At 47.5% G+C, this 18,666-nt stretch overlaps 1 protein-coding gene across 11 annotated transcripts in view; it reads left to right on the top strand.

Moving 5' to 3' along the window:
• CCDC136 (coiled-coil domain containing 136) overlaps positions 1 to 18,666 on the top strand; it is a 30,888-nt gene that overhangs the window by 6,904 nt on the left and 5,318 nt on the right. For 2 of the 11 annotated variants that reach the window (XM_055283922.2, XM_055283924.2), the window contains exons 5-17: positions 3,028 to 3,351; positions 6,457 to 6,568; positions 7,166 to 7,331; positions 7,568 to 7,708; positions 8,044 to 8,202; positions 8,495 to 8,665; positions 9,163 to 9,348; positions 11,261 to 11,455; positions 11,952 to 12,179; positions 13,626 to 14,138; positions 14,534 to 14,755; positions 16,479 to 16,760; positions 17,469 to 17,786. In XM_055283922.2, the coding sequence (XP_055139897.1) occupies positions 3,028 to 3,351; positions 6,457 to 6,568; positions 7,166 to 7,331; positions 7,568 to 7,708; positions 8,044 to 8,202; positions 8,495 to 8,665; positions 9,163 to 9,348; positions 11,261 to 11,455; positions 11,952 to 12,179; positions 13,626 to 14,138; positions 14,534 to 14,755; positions 16,479 to 16,760; positions 17,469 to 17,786 (3,017 nt within the window). Of the gene's footprint in view, positions 1 to 3,027; positions 3,352 to 6,456; positions 6,569 to 7,165; positions 7,332 to 7,567; positions 7,709 to 8,043; positions 8,203 to 8,494; positions 8,666 to 9,162; positions 9,349 to 11,260; positions 11,456 to 11,951; positions 12,180 to 12,946; positions 13,049 to 13,625; positions 14,139 to 14,533; positions 14,756 to 16,478; positions 16,761 to 17,468; positions 17,787 to 18,666 lie in introns of all 11 variants that reach the window. The other 9 variants (XM_055283920.2, XM_055283921.2, XM_063642254.1 and 6 more) reach the window with 9 other exon arrangements.

Here is an 18,666-nt window from a genome sequence, read left to right on the forward strand (position 1 = left end):
CTGGGCGCTCCCTAGTCTGCCCCCAGGCCTCGGTTCCTGTCCCGGGCGACTCTAGGTGACCCTGCACCTTCTTCTGTTCCGAGTAGATCTGAGAATGCCTTTTTTTTTTTTTTTTTGAGACGGAGTTTCGCTCTGTCGCCCAGGCTGCAGTGCAATGGCGAGACCTTGGCCCACTGTAACCTCCGCCTCCTGGGTTGAAGTGATTCTCCTGCCTCAGCCTCGGGAGTAGCCGGGACTACAGATGCCAGCCACCACACCCGGCTAATTTTTGTATATTTAGTAGAGATAGGGTTTCGCCATTTTGGCCAGGCTGGTCTCGAATCCCTGACCTCAAGTGATCGACCAGCCTCAGCCTCCCAAAGTGCTGGGATTAAAGGTGTGAGCCACTGTGTTTGGCCGAGAATACCATTTTTTTAGGGCCAGAAGCACCTAAGGTAGAGTTGAACCCTAACATCAAAAGCATATTAGGGAGGTGGAGGTTGGTCTGTTTCTCCAGAAGGCCCACCCCAGACTCTAGGGCCTTTGTCCTAATGGCCAGTTTCCTCCTGTGCCTCCATAGCGAGACAGACCTCACTGTGCTGCTCAGTAGTGGGGGTAGAGCGGACTCTTCTTCCAATAGGAAGTCAGAGAATCTAACAGGAGATTCTTGGCCTTGGCATGCAGTTAAGGATCAGTTAATAGTTGTTGAATAGATCAAGGAGACGTAACTGAACTGGAAAGATTGGCAAAAGACATGCCCATAGTTCCACATATGAGCTCAGGGGAGCAGGGTAGATCTTCCCCTGAGATGCCCTCACCACTCAGCATCTATCTATGAAGCAAGTCCAAATTTGTCTTCTTTGAAAGTCTAGATTCTATTCTAATTTTTAAAAAATACCCAAACAGGGCCAGGTGTGGTGGCTCATGTCTGTAATCCCAGCGCTTTGGGAAGCCAAGATGGATCGCCTGAGCCCAGGAGTTTGAGACCAGCCTGGGCAACAGAAAGAGACCCCCATCTTTACATTAAAAGAAAAAAAAAATAGCAGGGCATGGTGGCCCATGCCTGTAGTCTCAGATATTAGGGATGCCGAGGAGGGAGGATTGCTTGAGCCCAGGAGGTCAAGGCTGCAGTGAGCCATGATCATGCCACTCCACTCCAGCTTGGGCAACAGAACGATACTGTCTCAAAAACAAAAAGGAAAACCCCCCAAACCCCAAATGTTTAGTTCTGTACACATAGGAGATACTTAGTAAAAGTTTGTTGAATAGATGAACTGCTGCCTTATTTATGCATGAATACATCAAATATCTATTGAGCTTCGTTTTCAGGCACAATACTAGATCCTGGAGCTGTAATGGTGAGCAAACCAGATATGCTCTCTGCCTTGATAAGGCTTATAACCAAGTGAAGGGGAGACTAAGTACACACACACACACAGCAAAGTACAAGGTTTTATGAGACCATTTAATAGAGGACTTCTGTTAGTTTTTTTGAGGAAGTGGAGGTACAGGCTAGAAAAGTTGACATCTGAATGGTGAGTAGAGTGAGCAGAAGTTGGGGGAAGGGGATGGGAGAATGTGCCTTGCAAGGGATTTATGGAAAATCCTGACCCTCCCAACCCAATCCTCATTAATTCTCTAATCCTGGCCCTCAAATCCTAAATTCACTGTTGGTATCAGTGCCTTTTACTCTCTCCACTTTTTCGTTCTGATCCCAGATGGGTACATGTGTCTAGAAACTCTGAGATGCTCTGTAGGTACAGAGAACTCTTAACCCATTATTTTGTAAATTAAAAAATAGAAAATATAGGCTTGTTCTGAAAATCCAAACAGCACAGACAGATATGATATGTAAAGTAAAAACTTTACCACATGTTATCCCATACCTCAGAAACAACTACTCATTATGGTTTGGGCATAGATCTTTCCAGGCCTTTTTCTATATGTTTGTCCATTTGTGTGTTATATACTATACATAAAATATTTTTTGCAAAAATTAGATCATAGCATATATTTTACAGCTCTTTTTCTTCAGTTAATATGGAAACTTCTTTGTTTTCACCATAGATCTGATACTTTCTTTTAAATGGCTGCATGATATTTTATTTAACTATCATCAGTTTATTTATTTTTTATTATTATTCTTTTTCGAGACCGAGTCTCACTCTGTTGCCCAGGCTGGAGTGCAGTGGTGCAATCTTGGCTCACAGCAACCTCTGCCTCCCGGGCTCAAATGATTCTCCTGTCTGAGCCTCCCAAGTAGCTGGAATTACAGGGGCGTGCCACCACACCTGGCTTTTTTTTTTTTTTTTTTTTTTTTTTTTTTTTTAGCAAAGACTGGGTTTCACCATGTTGGCCAGGCTGGTCTTGAACTCCTGACCTCAAGTGATCCACCTGCCTTGGCTTCCCAAAGTGCTGGGATTATAGGCGTGAGCCACTGTGCCCAGCCTAACTATCATCAGTTTAAACAATCCCTTATCGACTGATGCTTAGATTATTATCCCATGTTTGGTTATTATGCAGTGAACTTATATTTGAATTTGAGTTGTGAACTCTAAATGCACATTGTTTTAGGTCCAGTACTTACCACCACAGGTAGGTCATGGGAACTCTGAGGCTCTGTAATTTCTGAGCTCTCAGGAGGAATAGGTGAAAATAGTCTGTATACATTTTTTGAGTCAGGGGATTTTTAGAAAGATTCAGGGCATCAAGAAAATACTATAAATGAAGTTAGGTCTTTAACTGTCAGGTGATTCCTTAGAAGCATGAAATACTTTTTGTTCACAGTAGACTAAGTGATTGCTTTTGGTGCCAAGCCTCAAAATCTACTTTTCTATTGGACCTTACTACATAGAGTCACTCTCTTTTCCCTTCTTAGGTACTCCTTTTATTCCGTCCGGCATGATGCTGTACTTCTCTGATGGGGTAGAGACGAGGTTTTCAGGACTTTGCAGACAAGAAATAAGTCTCCCTTTAATTTTGTGCCTCTAGAACATGGTAGGTTAGTTCACCTGCCCTCTTGATCATCTCAACCTTTGGACTTTGCAGGTGAGCTGCGTTCTCTACGGGAGGAGATTTCCCTGTTAGAGCATGAGAAAGAAAGCGAACTTAAGGAAATAGAACGGGAATTGCATTTGGCCCAGGCTGAGATCCAGAGTCTGCGGCAAGCAGCAGAGGATTCTGCAACTGAACATGAGAGTGACATAGCATCCCTGCAGGAGGATCTCTGCCGGATGCAGAATGAACTTGAAGACATGGAACGCATTCGGGGAGATTATGAGATGGAGATTGCCTCCCTCCGTGCAGAAATGGAAATGAAGAGCTCTGAACCATCCAGTAGTTTAGGTCTTTCAGATTACTCTGGGTTGCAAGGTATGAGAGCCATCAAGTGGGTCAGTAAAGTCAAGCAGAGGAAAGGAGATAATATATAGGAAAATGGTGGAAGGTGGTGTTAGATCATGAATTGGGAATCTCTAGAAAAACCTCCAGGTTGAATTCAAGACTGTAAGGGGCCAGGCATGATGGCTCATGCCTGTAATCCCAGAACTTTGGGAGGCCAAGATGGGAGGATCACTCAAGCCCAGGCATTCATGAGCAGCCTGGGCAACCAAGTGAGACCCTATCTGTTTCTAAAAGAAAAATTTAAATAAAATTTTTAAAAAGACAGTAAAGGGGAAAAGCCTACCCAGATGTTACATAACCAGTCCATGGTGGTGTAAGAAATAGCACCATGGAGAGGTACCCTGGGAATTCTTCAGAGAGTCATTGGGTCTTTGTTGATTTGACTATGGGAAAACCCTTCCTGAGAAAATTTCCAGCTCTAGGATGGGCAAAGAGGGACCTGTCACCTTGGGAAACTCTTCCTTCTGCCCTGGCATTGTGGTGCTTTGCCTGGAATGCTTTATAGGGGGCCTCTGGCCCTGCTTCCAGGTGCAGGGATGCTAATTCTTAGGTTCCATTAGCTCTCCTCAAAATAGAAGCTTTGGGGGGCAACAAATCAGAGCAAAAGACAGCTAGAGAAGAAAAGTTATTCCGAGTGATACATGAGGTACCCAGAAGCCTAGAGCCCTGCTTTCAGACATTGAGTCTCCCAGCTAGTTGCTAGGATTCATGACATCAGAGAGCTTTCCTTTATTCTGAGGCTAGATTTATTATCTGAGTATAATGGAGGTCCTATATTTGGCCAGGTCAAGCAGAGGCAATCAACAAGGAATCAAAGAACTGCAAGTTTTTCCAGCTGTATCAAGCCTCTCAGAAGAGCCTTTAGATTAAATGGTGCTGGGAGAGGAAGGTTGGCACAGTGGGAAGGCTTGGGCTGAGGTCAAACAGACCTGAGTTCAGTATCTCAGCTCCACTAATTAGCAGGATGAACGTAGGAGGTCTGGTTACGGTCTTTGAGCCTGTTTCTATATCCAGGATATGAAATCAAAATTGGTTAATAAAACCTTATAGCTAGATGGGATCCTGAAACAGGAAAAGGACCTTAGGGAAAATGTAGAGAAATCCAAGTAAACTATGGAGTTTAGTTAATAGTAATGTATCAATATTTGATTCCTTAGTCATGACAGGTATATCATGGTAATGTATGTTGACAATTAGGGAAATTGGGTGAGAACCCTCCCAGGAAACTCTGTACTATCTTTGCAACTTTTTTGTAAATCTAAAAGTATTCTAAAATTCAAAGTTTATTTAAAGAAAAAATAAAACCTTACAGAGCTATTCTGGGAATTAAATGAAATGTGAAGCATGTTGAAATCACTTGCACACTTACCAAATCTGAGGCTGAAACTATCAAGTCTAATGCTTAGCGCATGGTTAGTTTTCATTAAAGATTAGTTTCCTTCCTCCCTTCTACGGTAATCTGCAGTATTCTAAGGAATTCTGATTAGAATTAAGAGGAAACATTAGAAGTTACTTTTAGGGTGTTGAATCTTCCAGCAGGTAAATAGGTCTTGTGTTCTAATTAGAGCAAGTTAGTGTTCTTTAAATATCAGTACAATTAATGTTCTAAGAGACATAATTCTTTTTTAATTTTTTGCAAGTGGACACAGAGTCTCACTCTGTTACCCAGGCTGGTCTTGAACTCCTGGGCTCTAATGATCCTCCTACCTTGGCCTTCCAAAATGTTGGGATCACAGGTGTAAACCACTGCACCCAGCCAACATAATTCTTAATCATGAAGCAACAAAACAGATACAGGTGTTTGCATCATCACAGCCTTAAAAGTGGGCATGGTGACTCATGCCTGTACTCCCAGCACTTTGGGAGGCCGAGGCAGGTGGATCACTTGAGCCCAGGAATTTGAAACCAGCCTGGGCAATGTGGTAAAACCCCATCTTTACAAAAAAATTCAAAAATTAGCCGGGCTTGGCGATGTGTGCCTATAGTCACAGGTACTTGGGAGGCTGAGGTGGGAGGATCACCTGAGTCCAGGGAGGTCAAGGATGCAGTGAGCCATGACTGTGCTACTGCTCTCTGGTCTGGATGGCAGAGTAAGACTATCTCAAAACAAAACAAAACCAAAAAGGAAAAAGTATAGGTATAGGTGACTGGAGCTTAGAGACATGTGCTGGAGTATTTCAACCGGATTTCTTCTAATGCTTGAGGATGAGATGTGAGTCTGGTTAGGATGGGCCTGTCAGCAGATAAAAGGCCATTAGAAAGAATTCCTTTTTTTTTTTTTTTTTTTGAAACAGAGTCTCACTCTGTCGCCCAGGCTGGAGTGCAGTGGCACAGTCTTGGCTCACTGCAACCTCTGCCTCCCGGGTTTAAGCAATTCTCCTACCTCAACCTCCTGAGTAGCTGGGACTACAGGCATGCACCACCACACCTGGTTACTTTTTGTATTTTTAGTAGAGACAGGGTTTTTGCCATATTGGCCAGGCTGGTCTCAAACTCCTGACCTCAAGTGATGTGCCCACCCCGGCCTCCCAAAGTGTTGGGATTACAGGCTTGAGCCACTACGCCTGGCAAGAATTCTTTACCACATCCAGACCAATGTATTTGGTGTGAGAATAAAGGACATAAAAGGAAACTCAGAATGCCTGAAAGGCAGGTACTGGCAGTCACATCTGACAGTTCACATCTCTCAGCTTTTTGTACTAAAAGCATAATTGGAAGGTAATCATAAATAGTTGAATGGAAATTTTACATACAATAAACCCAAAAGTTAATTAAACTTTCAAAAATTGCTGAAAGTTCAAGAGTCTGCTTTGGTTGAGGCTTTGAAGATGAGCACACAGGACAAATCTTCAGGGCAGATGAGAAGAAGGACAGCTATTGGGAAGAGGAGAAAGACTCATTGCACTGTGGAATTTCCTGGGCCTTGTCTTCTAAGCCTCTGTCTCTTTTCTGTCTTTAGAAAAAGAGAAGCTCTTTAACCTTCTGCTCTCAGGTTTCAAGACAGGAAAACTGGGGACTGGTCATCAGTGCTTTCCTTTCCTCCCGGTCTCATCTCTCTCTGCCTGTCCTCTGCAGAAGAACTGCAGGAGCTGCGGGAACGCTACCATTTCCTGAATGAGGAATACCAGGCCCTGCAGGAGAGCAACAACAGCCTCACGGGGCAGCTTGCAGATCTGGAGAGTGAGAGGTACAGCTGTCTCTGGAGAGTGAGAGGTCATGGGGTTCCACAGGACCCTGCCTTACCTTGGGCTTTCCCTGAAAGCAGATGCTAGGGCAGTGAGCATTCCTCTGCTCCTGGAGACCCAGTCCTTTCCATGGTTTCCAAAGGATACAGATACCACCTACAAGCAGACATGGGGATCCAACCCAATTATCTTAAGACTAGAGGGAGTGAGTTCTGAAGTTTCCTTCTGTTCTAGGCACTGGGTTCTGGTTTGCTCTGGCCTAAAGTGGATCAGAAGAGATTCTTTTATTGTCCGCATAGACTTGTTTCAGTCTAATGGCAGGCACAATGCTTCCAGATTGCAGTGGGCTTGACTAGGCCTAGCCTCAAAACTAACTGGACTGGCACTCTAAGGGTCTCCCAGAGCTAAACACACCTTTGCAGATTGAGGGGCTGGAGACTTTCTGTAGTCTTCTAAGCATGTTTATCTGAGCGGTGAGTCACAATAGAAGGCCCCTTACTATCTTTGGTGTAAAATGAAGGTATCAGGACCAAGCATGCATGGCTGGTGATGCCAGGCAGAACTCCCTTCAAGCATAGCTCTGGGGTTCTGGATTGCAGGACACAGAGAGCAACAGAGAGATGGCTGCAGTCCCAAACACTGAGTATGACGTCAGCAGAGTCTCAGACTTCAGAAATGGATTTCTTAGAGCCTGATCCTGAAATGCAGTTGTTACGGCAGCAGCTACGGGATGCTGAAGTGCAGATGCATGGCATGAAGAACAAGGTAGGGCACAGAGGGTAGGGAAGGCAGGCACGTTTCTTGTCTTTCTTTCACCTTCTCCCAGCCTGTGGTAGAAACATCTCCATAGGCATGCACTGTGGAGGGAGATAGTACTCTGGGGTCTTACTTGCCTGATGTAGGTCTTCCAGTCAAAGAGCGCCATGCTTTCCCCAAGCTTGTTCTTGGAGCACATGTGGTATCTGTAGTAAACAAGCCTCCCTGTTCCATTTCCCACATAGTGTCAGGAATTGTGTTGTGAGTTGGAAGAGCTACAGCATCATCGCGAGGTCAGTGAGGAGGAGCAGAGGCGGCTGCAGAGGGAGCTCAAGTGTGCTCAGAATGAGGTGCTTCAGTTTCAGACCTCCCACAGTGTCACCCAGGTAAACACTGCCCGGGGAGGCATCTGGGGTGGGGGCAGAAGGGCCTCATGGAGGGGCTGTGTCAACCGGGGTGGGCACAGTGAGTATGGCTGTGCTCTGCTGACCCTTGCCCTGCAACTGGGCACAGTCTGCTGGAAACCAACTGTAGAAGTCATATAGCACTGCATTCTAGAAATGGTGGTCATTACTGAGTGTCCATCTCACAGAAGAAACCAAACCCTAGACCTGTGGGAGCTCCTCAAGATGTCTGCATCTGAAAAGGAACCCAACTGATCCGTAGAAAGATCTGCTGTTTCTTCAGAGTAACTGTTCTACTCACATCCTCCCTACCACAGAACGAGGAGCTGAAGTCCAGACTCTGTACCCTGCAGAAAAAATATGATACTAGCCAGGATGAGCAGAACGAGCTCTTGAAGATGCAGCTGCAACTTCAGACTGAGCTCCGGCAGCTCAAAATCATGAAATCCACACTTGTAGAAAACCAGAGTGAGAAGGTAACAGCAACCAGAGGTGAGGGGACAACTTAGGTGCTAAGGGCATCCTTCTGAGGTTTGGGGGAAGGTGGATAAGAGTAGTGAGTTAAAAATAATTCCAGCAACCACATAGGCAGCACCACAGGTAAAGAACTCCAGCCCTGCTCGAGTACTACATTAGATATGAGTACATTAGGAAGTGAAGGGCAGGAAGAAGCAAATCTTAGACTGTTGTTGTCTTCAAGTGACTCACACGGAAGAGTAAGTGGGTTAAGGAGCCCAAAGGCACTGCCCAAAGCCCCCTCTGCCATAGGAGTTACTGTGCCGGCTGCAGAAGCTGCAGCTCCAGCACCAGAATGTCACATGTGAGAAGGAAAAGCTGCTGGAACAGCAGCAGCAGCTGCAGGAGGAGCTGCAGTGCCATGAGGCAGAGCTGCAGCACCTCAGGGATACGGTGGCCTCCTTCAAAGAGAGCAATAAGAAGGTAACAGAAGCTCCTGGTGAGGGAGGATGTAGCCAGGCATCATCCTGTGTGAGGGTGAGAGCACAGAGGAGGAGAGGGAATGGTAGGAGTGTGGAGGAGCTGGCAGTGAGGGGGCCAAAGAGGTGCTTAGGAGAAAGGTGACCTCGGGGAGTCACAAGGCTCTCAGCTTCCTTTGATTTTAAATCAGAAAAGCAGCATATAAAAAGGAAGTCCCTTTCCATCCCCACCTCCCAAAAAAGGAAGCCCCAGAAGGTCTGTGTTTCTTTTTAAATTATTTTTATATTTATTTATTTATTTAACTGGAAAGGCTACACTGGGAAGGTCTGTGTTTCAAGCCTGTCAGGGACGGGTCCATCTTGGGTATCTATCCCTGGCTGGGATGAAATTGGGGCTGAGAAGGACAAGGGAAGATGGGTCCCCTTAGTCCCTGCCTGGGAGGAGAGAGTCCAGCAGCAGGAGTGCCTGGGGTGATGGCCAGGCCTGCCTCCCCTGCTCAGGACACAGAGACGCACGCTCAGCTTCAGGAGATGAAGCAGCTGTACCAGGCCAGCAAGGACGAGCTGGAGCAGCAGAAGCACATGTATGACCAGCTGGAGCAGGACCTCCTGCTCTGCCAGCTGGAGCTGAAAGAGCTCAAGGCCTCCCAGCCCATTCCGGAGGACAAAGGAAAGTGTGCTAATAAGGTAATTGTCGTTCAGAGAGGTGACAGCTCCTGGGCACTTGCTCCAGACAGAGGAGGTACAGAGGCAAAAAGTGAAGGCACCCAACTGAAGGGCTTGATGGGCTTCCTAGGCAGGAAGCAGAGGCAGGGCCACATGCTGCTAACTTCAAAACAGTTTGCCCTGACCTTGACTTTGAGCCAGAGCCACAGCTTAGTAGGATCGATACCTTTGGATCCTAGTCTGAACCCCTGAAGGTTTTACACATGATTCCATGTATGTAGACATTTATACGATGGTATTAGAACTGTAGTGATATCTAGTCATTCTTGGAGAGGAACATATAGATGGGCCCATTACACAACTATTATTGTTGGAACTAGAGAAAGGGGCCAGTTTTCTGGGTCAGATTGCAAATGCTCTCATAAAGGGGTACAGTATTGTGCCCAGAGCGCTGATTGGGCAAGAGAAGGACCTAGGCTCTTCCAGGATTTATTCTGTGACTTTGAAGTAGTTAAATTCTTTTTTTTTGAAACGGAGTCTCACTCTGTCGCCCAGGCTGGAGTGCAGTGACACGATCTCAGCTCATTGCAGCCTCCGCCTCCTGGGTTCAAGCGATTCTCCTGTCTCAGCCTCCCAAGTAGCTGGGACTACAGGCACATGCCATTGTGCCTGGCTAATTTTTGTATTTTTAGTTGAGACTGGGTTTCGCCATGTTGGTCAGGCTGGTCTTGAACTCCTGACCTCAGGTGATCCACCTGCATCAGCCTCCCAAGGTGCTGGGATTACAGGCATGAGCCGCCATGCCATGCCAGTAATTAAATTGTTGAAGGTTGAATTGTGCCCTCTTTAAATGGAAGAGAATACTACTCTTAACTCACTTCCTTTTAGCAGTAAATCCTGGTAGTGATAAATAAGGCCTTATTCATATTTTTCTTTTCCATAGTATATAAAATGCAAATGCAAGCCGTTATCATTTATCCTGTTGAGCATTTTCAGCTCCTGATTACTGATGGGAAATGGAAAGGTGTTGAAGCATGTTGGAGAAGAGGCCCAAGAGTCTCTAAAGATGGTGGAGCTGGTCACATTCTGCCAGAAAACTCAGTAGTTCCTGTCCCTGGGGAAAGGCCTTCAGGAGACAGAGGACTGGGAAGGTTATTTGGGCCGCCTCAGCAGTCTCTTTGCCTTTCTATATCCAGGCTCACGTTTCCTCCTTTTTCCACTTCTACTCAATTTAGGAGCCCAGGTGATCCGTGACTTGCTCGTCACCTCTTCCCCTAATGGGAAAAACGATGGGAAAGGAGAAGCATGCTGGCAGACAGCACCTGCTTTTTCTCTAGCCATAAAACAGCATTGAGATCTGTTTGATATTGGAAGATCTGGGTTTTTGGAAATGGGATGATTTAGTCTTCTCAACCCAAATTTAGCAATAGCGCATACTTTCTAAATATTTAAAGAGAGAATTAGGAAAGCAAAAATGGGAAAAATTAGGGTGAAATTAAGTCCTTATTGGTAAGGAGTGTAATTGCATTCAAAAACAACTGGGGGTAATGAGAATAACAGGAGCTAAGAGTTCCCAACAGTGTGGCAATATGGTGTATACACCAAAGGAAAGGGCCGGAGAAGAGGAAGGGGGAAATGAGGAAGGGGCATCAATAGCATTCCCCATCAAACTGCCCCCAGAAAGGAATGGTGGAAGTTTAGAGCAAGGCCAGCCACCAGTCTAGAGCAACCTGCTCTGAAGGAGCAGCCTGCAGGGGATCCCCAGTCGGTATCTAAACAGCCAGGGTGCATTGTGGCTTGGGGTGACCAGTCCAAGGTGACTGCACAGGGAGAGAATCACAAGAGGCAGGAGAGCGCAGAAGTGCTCTGTTAGCCACCCAAGAAGCCTACCTTATAGAGTAACCACCCCCTCCACACCCGCCCCCGCCCACAGTGTGACACACTGCTGTCCAGACTGACAGAATTGCAGGAAAAGTACAAGGCCAGCCAGAAGGAGATGGGGCAGCTGCAGATGGAGCAGTGTGAGCTCCTGGAGGATCAGAGGAGGATGCAGGAGGAGCAGGGCCAGCTGCAGGAAGAGCTGCACAGGCTCACACTGCCACTGCCCAAGAGTGGCCTCTTACTCAAGGTAACTCCGCCAGAGGCAGCTGCTAACTGTGGGGAAGCTGCTCTGAGAAGCTTCCCTGTGTGACTAGGGAAAAATAAAAGGGTGGGGATTGAACTTTTTCTTCTTACCAACCACTCCTTAATTTCTCACCACTCTCCCCAAACCAAAAAGCTCCATAGAGCCAATTAGACTTTTTCTTATAAGGGCTTTAAATCTTAAAATACCTTTTATACTCTGGAATCTGTGCAGCAGTTTATATTTAGATATTTAGTCCATCTGGAGAAAATGCACCTGAAACCACTTTGTAAACTACAAAATATATCCCAACGTAAGAGACCATTGCTACTTTTAGCAGGTCTCCATAGAAAGACTCCCCCTGTCCCCAGATGGGCTCTGTGAAGTCAACCCTGGGATTCTTCAGGGAATTGTTCACAGCGGGGATGAGGCACCAAGGAGGCATCAGACTTTCTGTGTAACCACCACAATCCCTTGCCTCCTTCCTTCTACTCCGCCTCAGAGTCAGGAACTACTCACCAAGTTAGAAGACCTGTGTGAGCTGCAGCTGCTCTACCAAGGCATGCAGGAGGAACAGAAGAAGCTGATACAGAACCAAGACTGTGTATTAAAAGAACAATTAGAGATCCACAAAGACCTGCGACGTTTCAAAGAGTCTCATTTCCAGGAAGTGTTGGAGAATCCCGATGATTCCAAATTGGCTAAGTCCTCAAAATGTAATCGAAACAAGGTAACCATAGCAAGAGGTAGGGAGACAGTTCTCCTGAGCACAACAGCATGGCAGGGAGAGTGGGCACCACTGAAGGGTCAGAGTTGGGAAGGCGTGTTTGGCCAGGGGTAAGGATAAGGCAAAAGCCCTGCCCTTCACCAGCTGTGACCACTCGCAGGCTCCATTAAGAGGTAGCTTTTAGATAAGGCCTGAGGACCTCACCTAGATACCATTATCCTTTATCACACTGATATTCACAGTGCCCAATTGAAGCACTATGAGCCCTCAGGGCAGAGCTGGGATGACCCAAAGTCTGTCATCAGATCATTTGACTCATTCCCAGTAAGATGTATAATATCAGTTTGGTGTTTGTTTGGATTCCTTTGGACTGACTCTAAATGTCATCTTTTTCTTAAGTGGAAAAGTACACTTCTCAGTTATCAAAATCTTTCACCTTTGGTGTTCTCTATGAGGCAAATTTGGGGCCTTTTATTTCCAAGAGAAGAATTCCTAGCATATGGGGTTCTTAGTACTGACCACACTATCTTCATTGGAACTTTGGTGGCAATAACAGAGCAAGGTCACAGGGGTTAGACCAGAAAATCGATGCCTCTCAAGTACCAGCAAAGGGGTCATGCAGATGAGGTGACACAGGTGGAGATCACCGTACAATTCTATTCAGGGTTGGGGGATAAAGTTGTTCCGAGGTCTCAGCGTGGGCAAGGAGGGGCAGGTAGACAGTTTCGGTTTAAGCCAAATCTATTCATTCAGATCTTATTCTGAACAAGGAGAACCAGGGAGTAGCAGAAGTCAACACTGTGAGGCTGGATCATATTCCAGGGACATCAGATGTCCAGGCTGGAGGCCTGGGTAACACAGCTGGGAACCAGGTATAAAATATTTCCTTAACTGATCAGATCTCATCCCAGACATCAGCAGCCAAGAAGCCAGGCCCAGAGAGCCTGGGAAACATGCCCAGAGGCCAGATTCAGAATTGGGGCAGGAGATACAGGAACTAATAGTAATACTTTGATTCCAATTCTTCATATTGCCTCATTCAAGGCCAGGGCTGATTTTAGAACTAGGGGTGGGCGAGGGGACTGAGCCTGAAGGTCAGGATAACAGGTATACCTGACTGAGAAGAGGGTGTGGTAGGGAGCCAGGGTGTTCTGGAAACCCACTTGGCACTGCTCCAAGGAGACAGGGATGTACCAAAGTGCAGAAACCAGCCGAAATGGGAGCCTGGAAATCATGGAGTATCTGCCCTGGGGAGATTTTCCCAAATGAGCAAGAAACTGATACATGCCAGTTACCTGTAGGCTAAGTCAGAGACATAGGCCGGGTGAGGTGGAAATGTAGGCGTGCCATTCTCTAAGGTGTGCTCTCAGACATCTGTACCAGGAGAGGTGCAGCTAGAAGGACTGAAGTGTCAGAGTAATGATACTGTCTCCCCACCCCTGCCCCCAGCAATCCAAGCTGCTCATGGAGCAGATGCAGGCCCTGCAGGTGCTGTATGACGTCGGTCAGGCGGAGCAGGAGCTCTTGCAGCAAGAGCAAGGGAGGCTCCTAGAGGAGCGGAAGAGGCTGCAGGCAGACTTGCAGCTCTGCCTGGAAGAAATGCAGCTGCTTCAAGTCCAGTCCCCTTCTATAAAAATGAGCCTTGAGTCCTACGGGAAGAGCTATGGTAGCATGGTCCCCAGCAATGAGAACTGTCGCAAGACTTATGATACCACTGTGGATGACAATGAGAGCTATTACAAGAGTTACACCAGCACCCAGACCAGCAGCGAGAGCTTTCTCAAGAGCTATGACAGCAGCACCAGTGCCAGTGAGGCCTATGGGAAGAGTTACTGCACCACCAGCAACAGCAGCGTTACCTATAAGAAGAGTTACGGCAGCACCAGTAGCTCTGACACCTGCCAGAAGAGTTTTGTCAGCAGCTGCACTGACGAGGAACCTGCTGAGCCCAAAGACATGGAGGTAACGGTTGCCAGGTGACAGGTCAGGCAGGGGACGATGGACTCTTGTCTTTTTAAGAGATACATCGCCAGGGGAAGGGACAAGAAGTGTGGGAATGGGGTCAGAGCTGACCTGGGGAACTATTGGAAGTAAGCGAAGCCCTCTACCCGTGGCAGCCTGGTCTCCCGCTCAGCCCTCTCATAGAGAGAAGCCCCCATCTGGACAGAGGCCCATAAGATTCAGTCCGTTTCCTCACCACAGCCACGGTGCTCTTTATGGGGGTAAATGTAGTAATCCCCCGCGGGCAGCTCTGGATCCTGGTGGCCATTGTTTGGTATCCAGGGAAGGGCCCAGCAGAGTGGGGCGGAGCTTAGGTGCTCCTCAGGGTCCTATTGTTGCTCCCCCACCCCCCGCAGCGCTTTGAGGAAATGGTTGCGAAGGTGCTGATCAAGCTGCAGGCGGTGCAGGCCATGTACCAGATAAGCCAGGAGGAACACAGCCAGCTGCAAGAGCAGATGGGAAAGTTACTGGCCAAGCAGAAAGACCTGAAGGAAGAGCTGGATGCCTGTGAAAGGGAGTTCAAGGAGTGCATGGAATGCCTTGAAAAGCCCATGGCCCCCCAGAACGACAAGAATGAGGTAACTGCTGTCAGGGAGGCAGGGTTTCCTCTGGCAGCCCCTGGAGCCAGAGGGGTCATGGCCACTTCAGAGAGGCAAAAGAGAGAGGGACAAAGCAGGGAGAGCATGCACCTCAGAGGCTGGGCAGTCTGCTCCATCCCTGATGACATTTCCCAAGTGCCCGTGGAGCTGGGGTTTACTAGTCATCAGGACTCCTCTCATCGAGTGATTTCTCTCTTTCTCCCTTTGCCACTTCTGTTCTCTCTTTTGCTTTGTGTTCTAGACCACTTCTGTAGAACTGTATTTTTGCATTTGCCAATCTTCTTTCATCATTTTGTGTGCATTTGCCTTGTCTCCTGGTGCACCAACTAGGTGCACCAACTAGATTGTAAGCGGCTCAAGGACAGGGACATGTCTCCTTTTGGATCTCTCACAATGCCAAGAAGAGTGCTCTGCACCCCCTAGGAATGGGACAGAAGTCTTGTCTCTGGCCAGGGGTTCACAGTCCAGTGGGGGTCTCTTTGTATACACACAGGAGAGATTCAGAGAGCAGCGAACACATGGGTCCAGTTTGGCTAGTATTGGTACCTACTGAGGGGATGGTCATGTGCTGCCATCAGCCAAGGAAGGCGAAACCCGAGATCAGGGAGCAGGATGTGACTTGCCTCTGTTTCCAGGGTGAGATGCAGGAGCCCAGTACACACTTCAGGAGTGTACAACACAGTTCTTTAAGTAATTGTTCCTGTTAGAGAGATGGGTTGGATGAAGTAGGAGTTCCCATAAAAAGAATTCTACGCCAGGTGCGGTGGCTCACCCCTGTAATCTCAGCACTTTGGGAGGCCAAGGTGGGTGGACCACTTGAGGTCAAGAGTTCGAGACCAGCCTGGCCAACATGGAGAAATCCCATCTCTACTAAAAATACACAAAATTAGCTGGGCATGGTGGCGCATGCCTGTAATGCCAGCTACTCAGGAGGCTGAGGCAGGAAAACTGCTTGAATCCAGGAGGCGGAGGTTGCGGTGAGCTAAGATCATGCCATTGCACTCCAGCCTGGTCAACAAGAGTGAAAATCTTGTCTCAAAAAAAAAAAAAAAAAAAGAATTATATAATAAATCCCTGAGGTTCAGAATTGGTAGCAGCCCTGTTGTTATTCCCCAGTCACAGTAGAAAACACCATTTAAATCATTGTTTTGACCTTCTTTTTTTTTTTTTCGAGACAGAGTCTCGCTCTGTCGCCAGGCTGGAGTGCAGTGGCACAATCTCAGCTTCCTGCAACCTCCGCCTCCTGGGTTCAAGCGATTCTGTCTCAGCTTCCAAAGTTTCTGGGACTACAGGCGCGCTCCACTAAGCCCAGCAAATGTTTGTATTTTTAGTAGACATGGGGTTTCACCATGTTGGCCAGGCTGATCTCAAACTCCTGACCGCAAGTGATCCACCCACCTCAGCCTCCTAAAGTGCTGGGATTACACTGGATGGCAAGTGAGCTGCTACGCCCTGCCGTTTTTATTCATCTTATTAGATGGACATCCTCAGGTGCCTCAAGTTAGGAGAAGCTATTTGTAAAACTATTCGAGAGGCTCATTTTCCACAGTTGAATATTTTCTTTATTGTCTACTTCCTATGGGCTTTAACAGGGAGATTTCTGAGACAGTGACCCCCAAGCAGGGCCGAGGTTGGTTGCGTGGTCAGCCAACTGGTTGCATAACGAGCCAACTCTGGGTAACTGGCCCTCCACTACCAACAGATCAAAGAACTGCAGACCAAGCTGCGGGAGCTGCAGCTGCAATACCAGGCTAGCATGGATGAGCAGGGGCGGCTTCTGGTAGTGCAGGAGCAGCTGGAGGGGCAGCTGCAGTGCTGCCAGGAGGAGCTCCGCCAGCTCAGGGAGAAGAGGCCCTCTGTTGTCAAAGAAGCCCGGGGGAAGAATGCTAATAAGAACATAAACAAGAACGCCAATGGGGTTAAAATGAAAAAGGTGACCAAGCCGTGCTCGGATACTTCTGAGAGCGACTTTGAGACCAGAAAGGTGAGTAGTAACCTTGGTAGCCAGATAAGCAGAAAGGAGGAGGAGATCCTGGGAAGAAGCATTGTTTCCACAACCCTTTCAACCAGGCAAGGGATTTGTAGAGAAGCTTCTGGGATCTCTGAAGTGTCTACAGTGGTTCCCATCTTAATGGAAAGTGGGTGCTCCCTTTTCCTGTGAAGTTATGGGGAGAGTGGAACACAGACAACTCACATCGGGAGGTGCAGCCCCAAAGGACCACAGCCCCAAAGGACCACAGCCCCTAGGCTGGACAACTCCTTCAGTTCGCCCAGCCCCATTTGTTGGGGCTCCTGTTCTTCCTGGGTTACATGCCCAAGAGAAGGACCAAATAGATGAAGAGGGAGGAATTTGTTCAAAGTAGTTGTGTACTAATAAGTGAAAGAGGATTGGGTAAAAGAAGAGTCACTGTAGGGGTGGGAAGCAACAATTTAGATGCAGAGCCCAAGACTCTAGTTCTGGCAGCTGTTTGAAATGGCTTAATGGCCAACAGACATAGTGGTCCTGAGAGGTGAGGTGTGATGCTGTCTACATATGCTCAGAAGATTGGCTCACAGTCCCAGAGCACCGGGCCGCACCCTTGCACTCTGACATGCTGGAAGTCATGTTTCCTGGAGCTTGTATAGCATTGTCATGAGATTAGGAGCTTCACAGGTAACGCAGCCCCCATCCTGCCCTACTCCCACCCCACAGAGTCTAGAGGTGGTGCTGTACTACAAGGCCAGCCAGAGGAAATTAGATGGACTAGCAAAAGAGAAGGAAAAAAAAGAGATGGAGGAGGAAAAAAAGGAGGAAGTGAAAGAGGAAGCAAAGGAGCAGTGTGGGGATGAGCTAGTTGCTGAGCCAGCAGATCCTGGGGAAGCTAAATCCACAGAAGATCGGGAGGAAAATGAAGAGGACAAAGAGGAAGGGGAGAAGGAAGAAGACAGTGAAGAGGAGGAAGATGACGTCGACTCTTCCCTTGAAAGTCCCGAAGAAAACAACCCCCTCAGACTTTCCGAGAGCAAAAAGGTAACCAGAGCCAAAGGCTAGAACAAGTGGGAAGTGGGGTCTTGGGCTCAGATACCTCAGAGTTAATGGGTGGCCCTGCTAAGGATGGATATCTCCAGGAGTGGAGGCCTCGCGCTATAAGGCACAGCCCTTCGGGGAGGTGGAGATGCAGAAGCGGGAGACGAGAGCAGTCTGTCTGCAGGAAATCATAGGCTCAGCCCCGTTTGCTGTGGAACCACCACCTCACAATGACCACCTTTTCTGGGAACCAACGTGGGGTCTCTGGAGTCCTTTCATTTACATAGTAGCCTTTGTTACCTTCCTTATGTCGGGAGTGTTCCCTCATCCCTCTTTCGGCACTGCAGGAAGGACATTGACAGTGTGAAGTCTACTTCAGGCCATTTCTGTCGGCCTGGGCAAGTCACTGAGTCCGGTTTTCCTATGGTGCCCTGTTAGGTTTAACCTTTGTTGTTGCTGTTAAGGGTGTGTCAGGGGATAATCTCTTCTTTGTAGGCTCGTGTCGCCCCCTGGATTCTGTATATCACAGGACATGAAGGTGGGGCCTGGAAGTGATCAAAAGTGATAGTGAAAATATTTCACGTCTGTACAGTAGGAGCATAGACTAGTCCAAGGAGACCATACCTAGCCCTGACCCTTCAGTTGCTAGATCACTGAGAGGTTGGGGTGGAGGTATCCTAAGATATATATGCCAGAATGCCAGGGGTAACTTACCAACAATATAGAAGTACTTCCATATTTTAATAACTGGCACGTCTCTGCAGGTATATAGCAACTGAATTCTTGTCCTGGGCTCAACTCAGGGCTCAGAGTCCCTACAGAGTTAGAGTATTTCCTGTGTAAGTCCTCAGCTTACATTACAGGTTCTTTCTGTTCTAAACAG

This window comes from Symphalangus syndactylus, chromosome 6 (assembly GCF_028878055.3).
Source record: "Symphalangus syndactylus isolate Jambi chromosome 6, NHGRI_mSymSyn1-v2.1_pri, whole genome shotgun sequence".
Classification (NCBI taxonomy): domain Eukaryota; kingdom Metazoa; phylum Chordata; class Mammalia; order Primates; family Hylobatidae; genus Symphalangus; species Symphalangus syndactylus.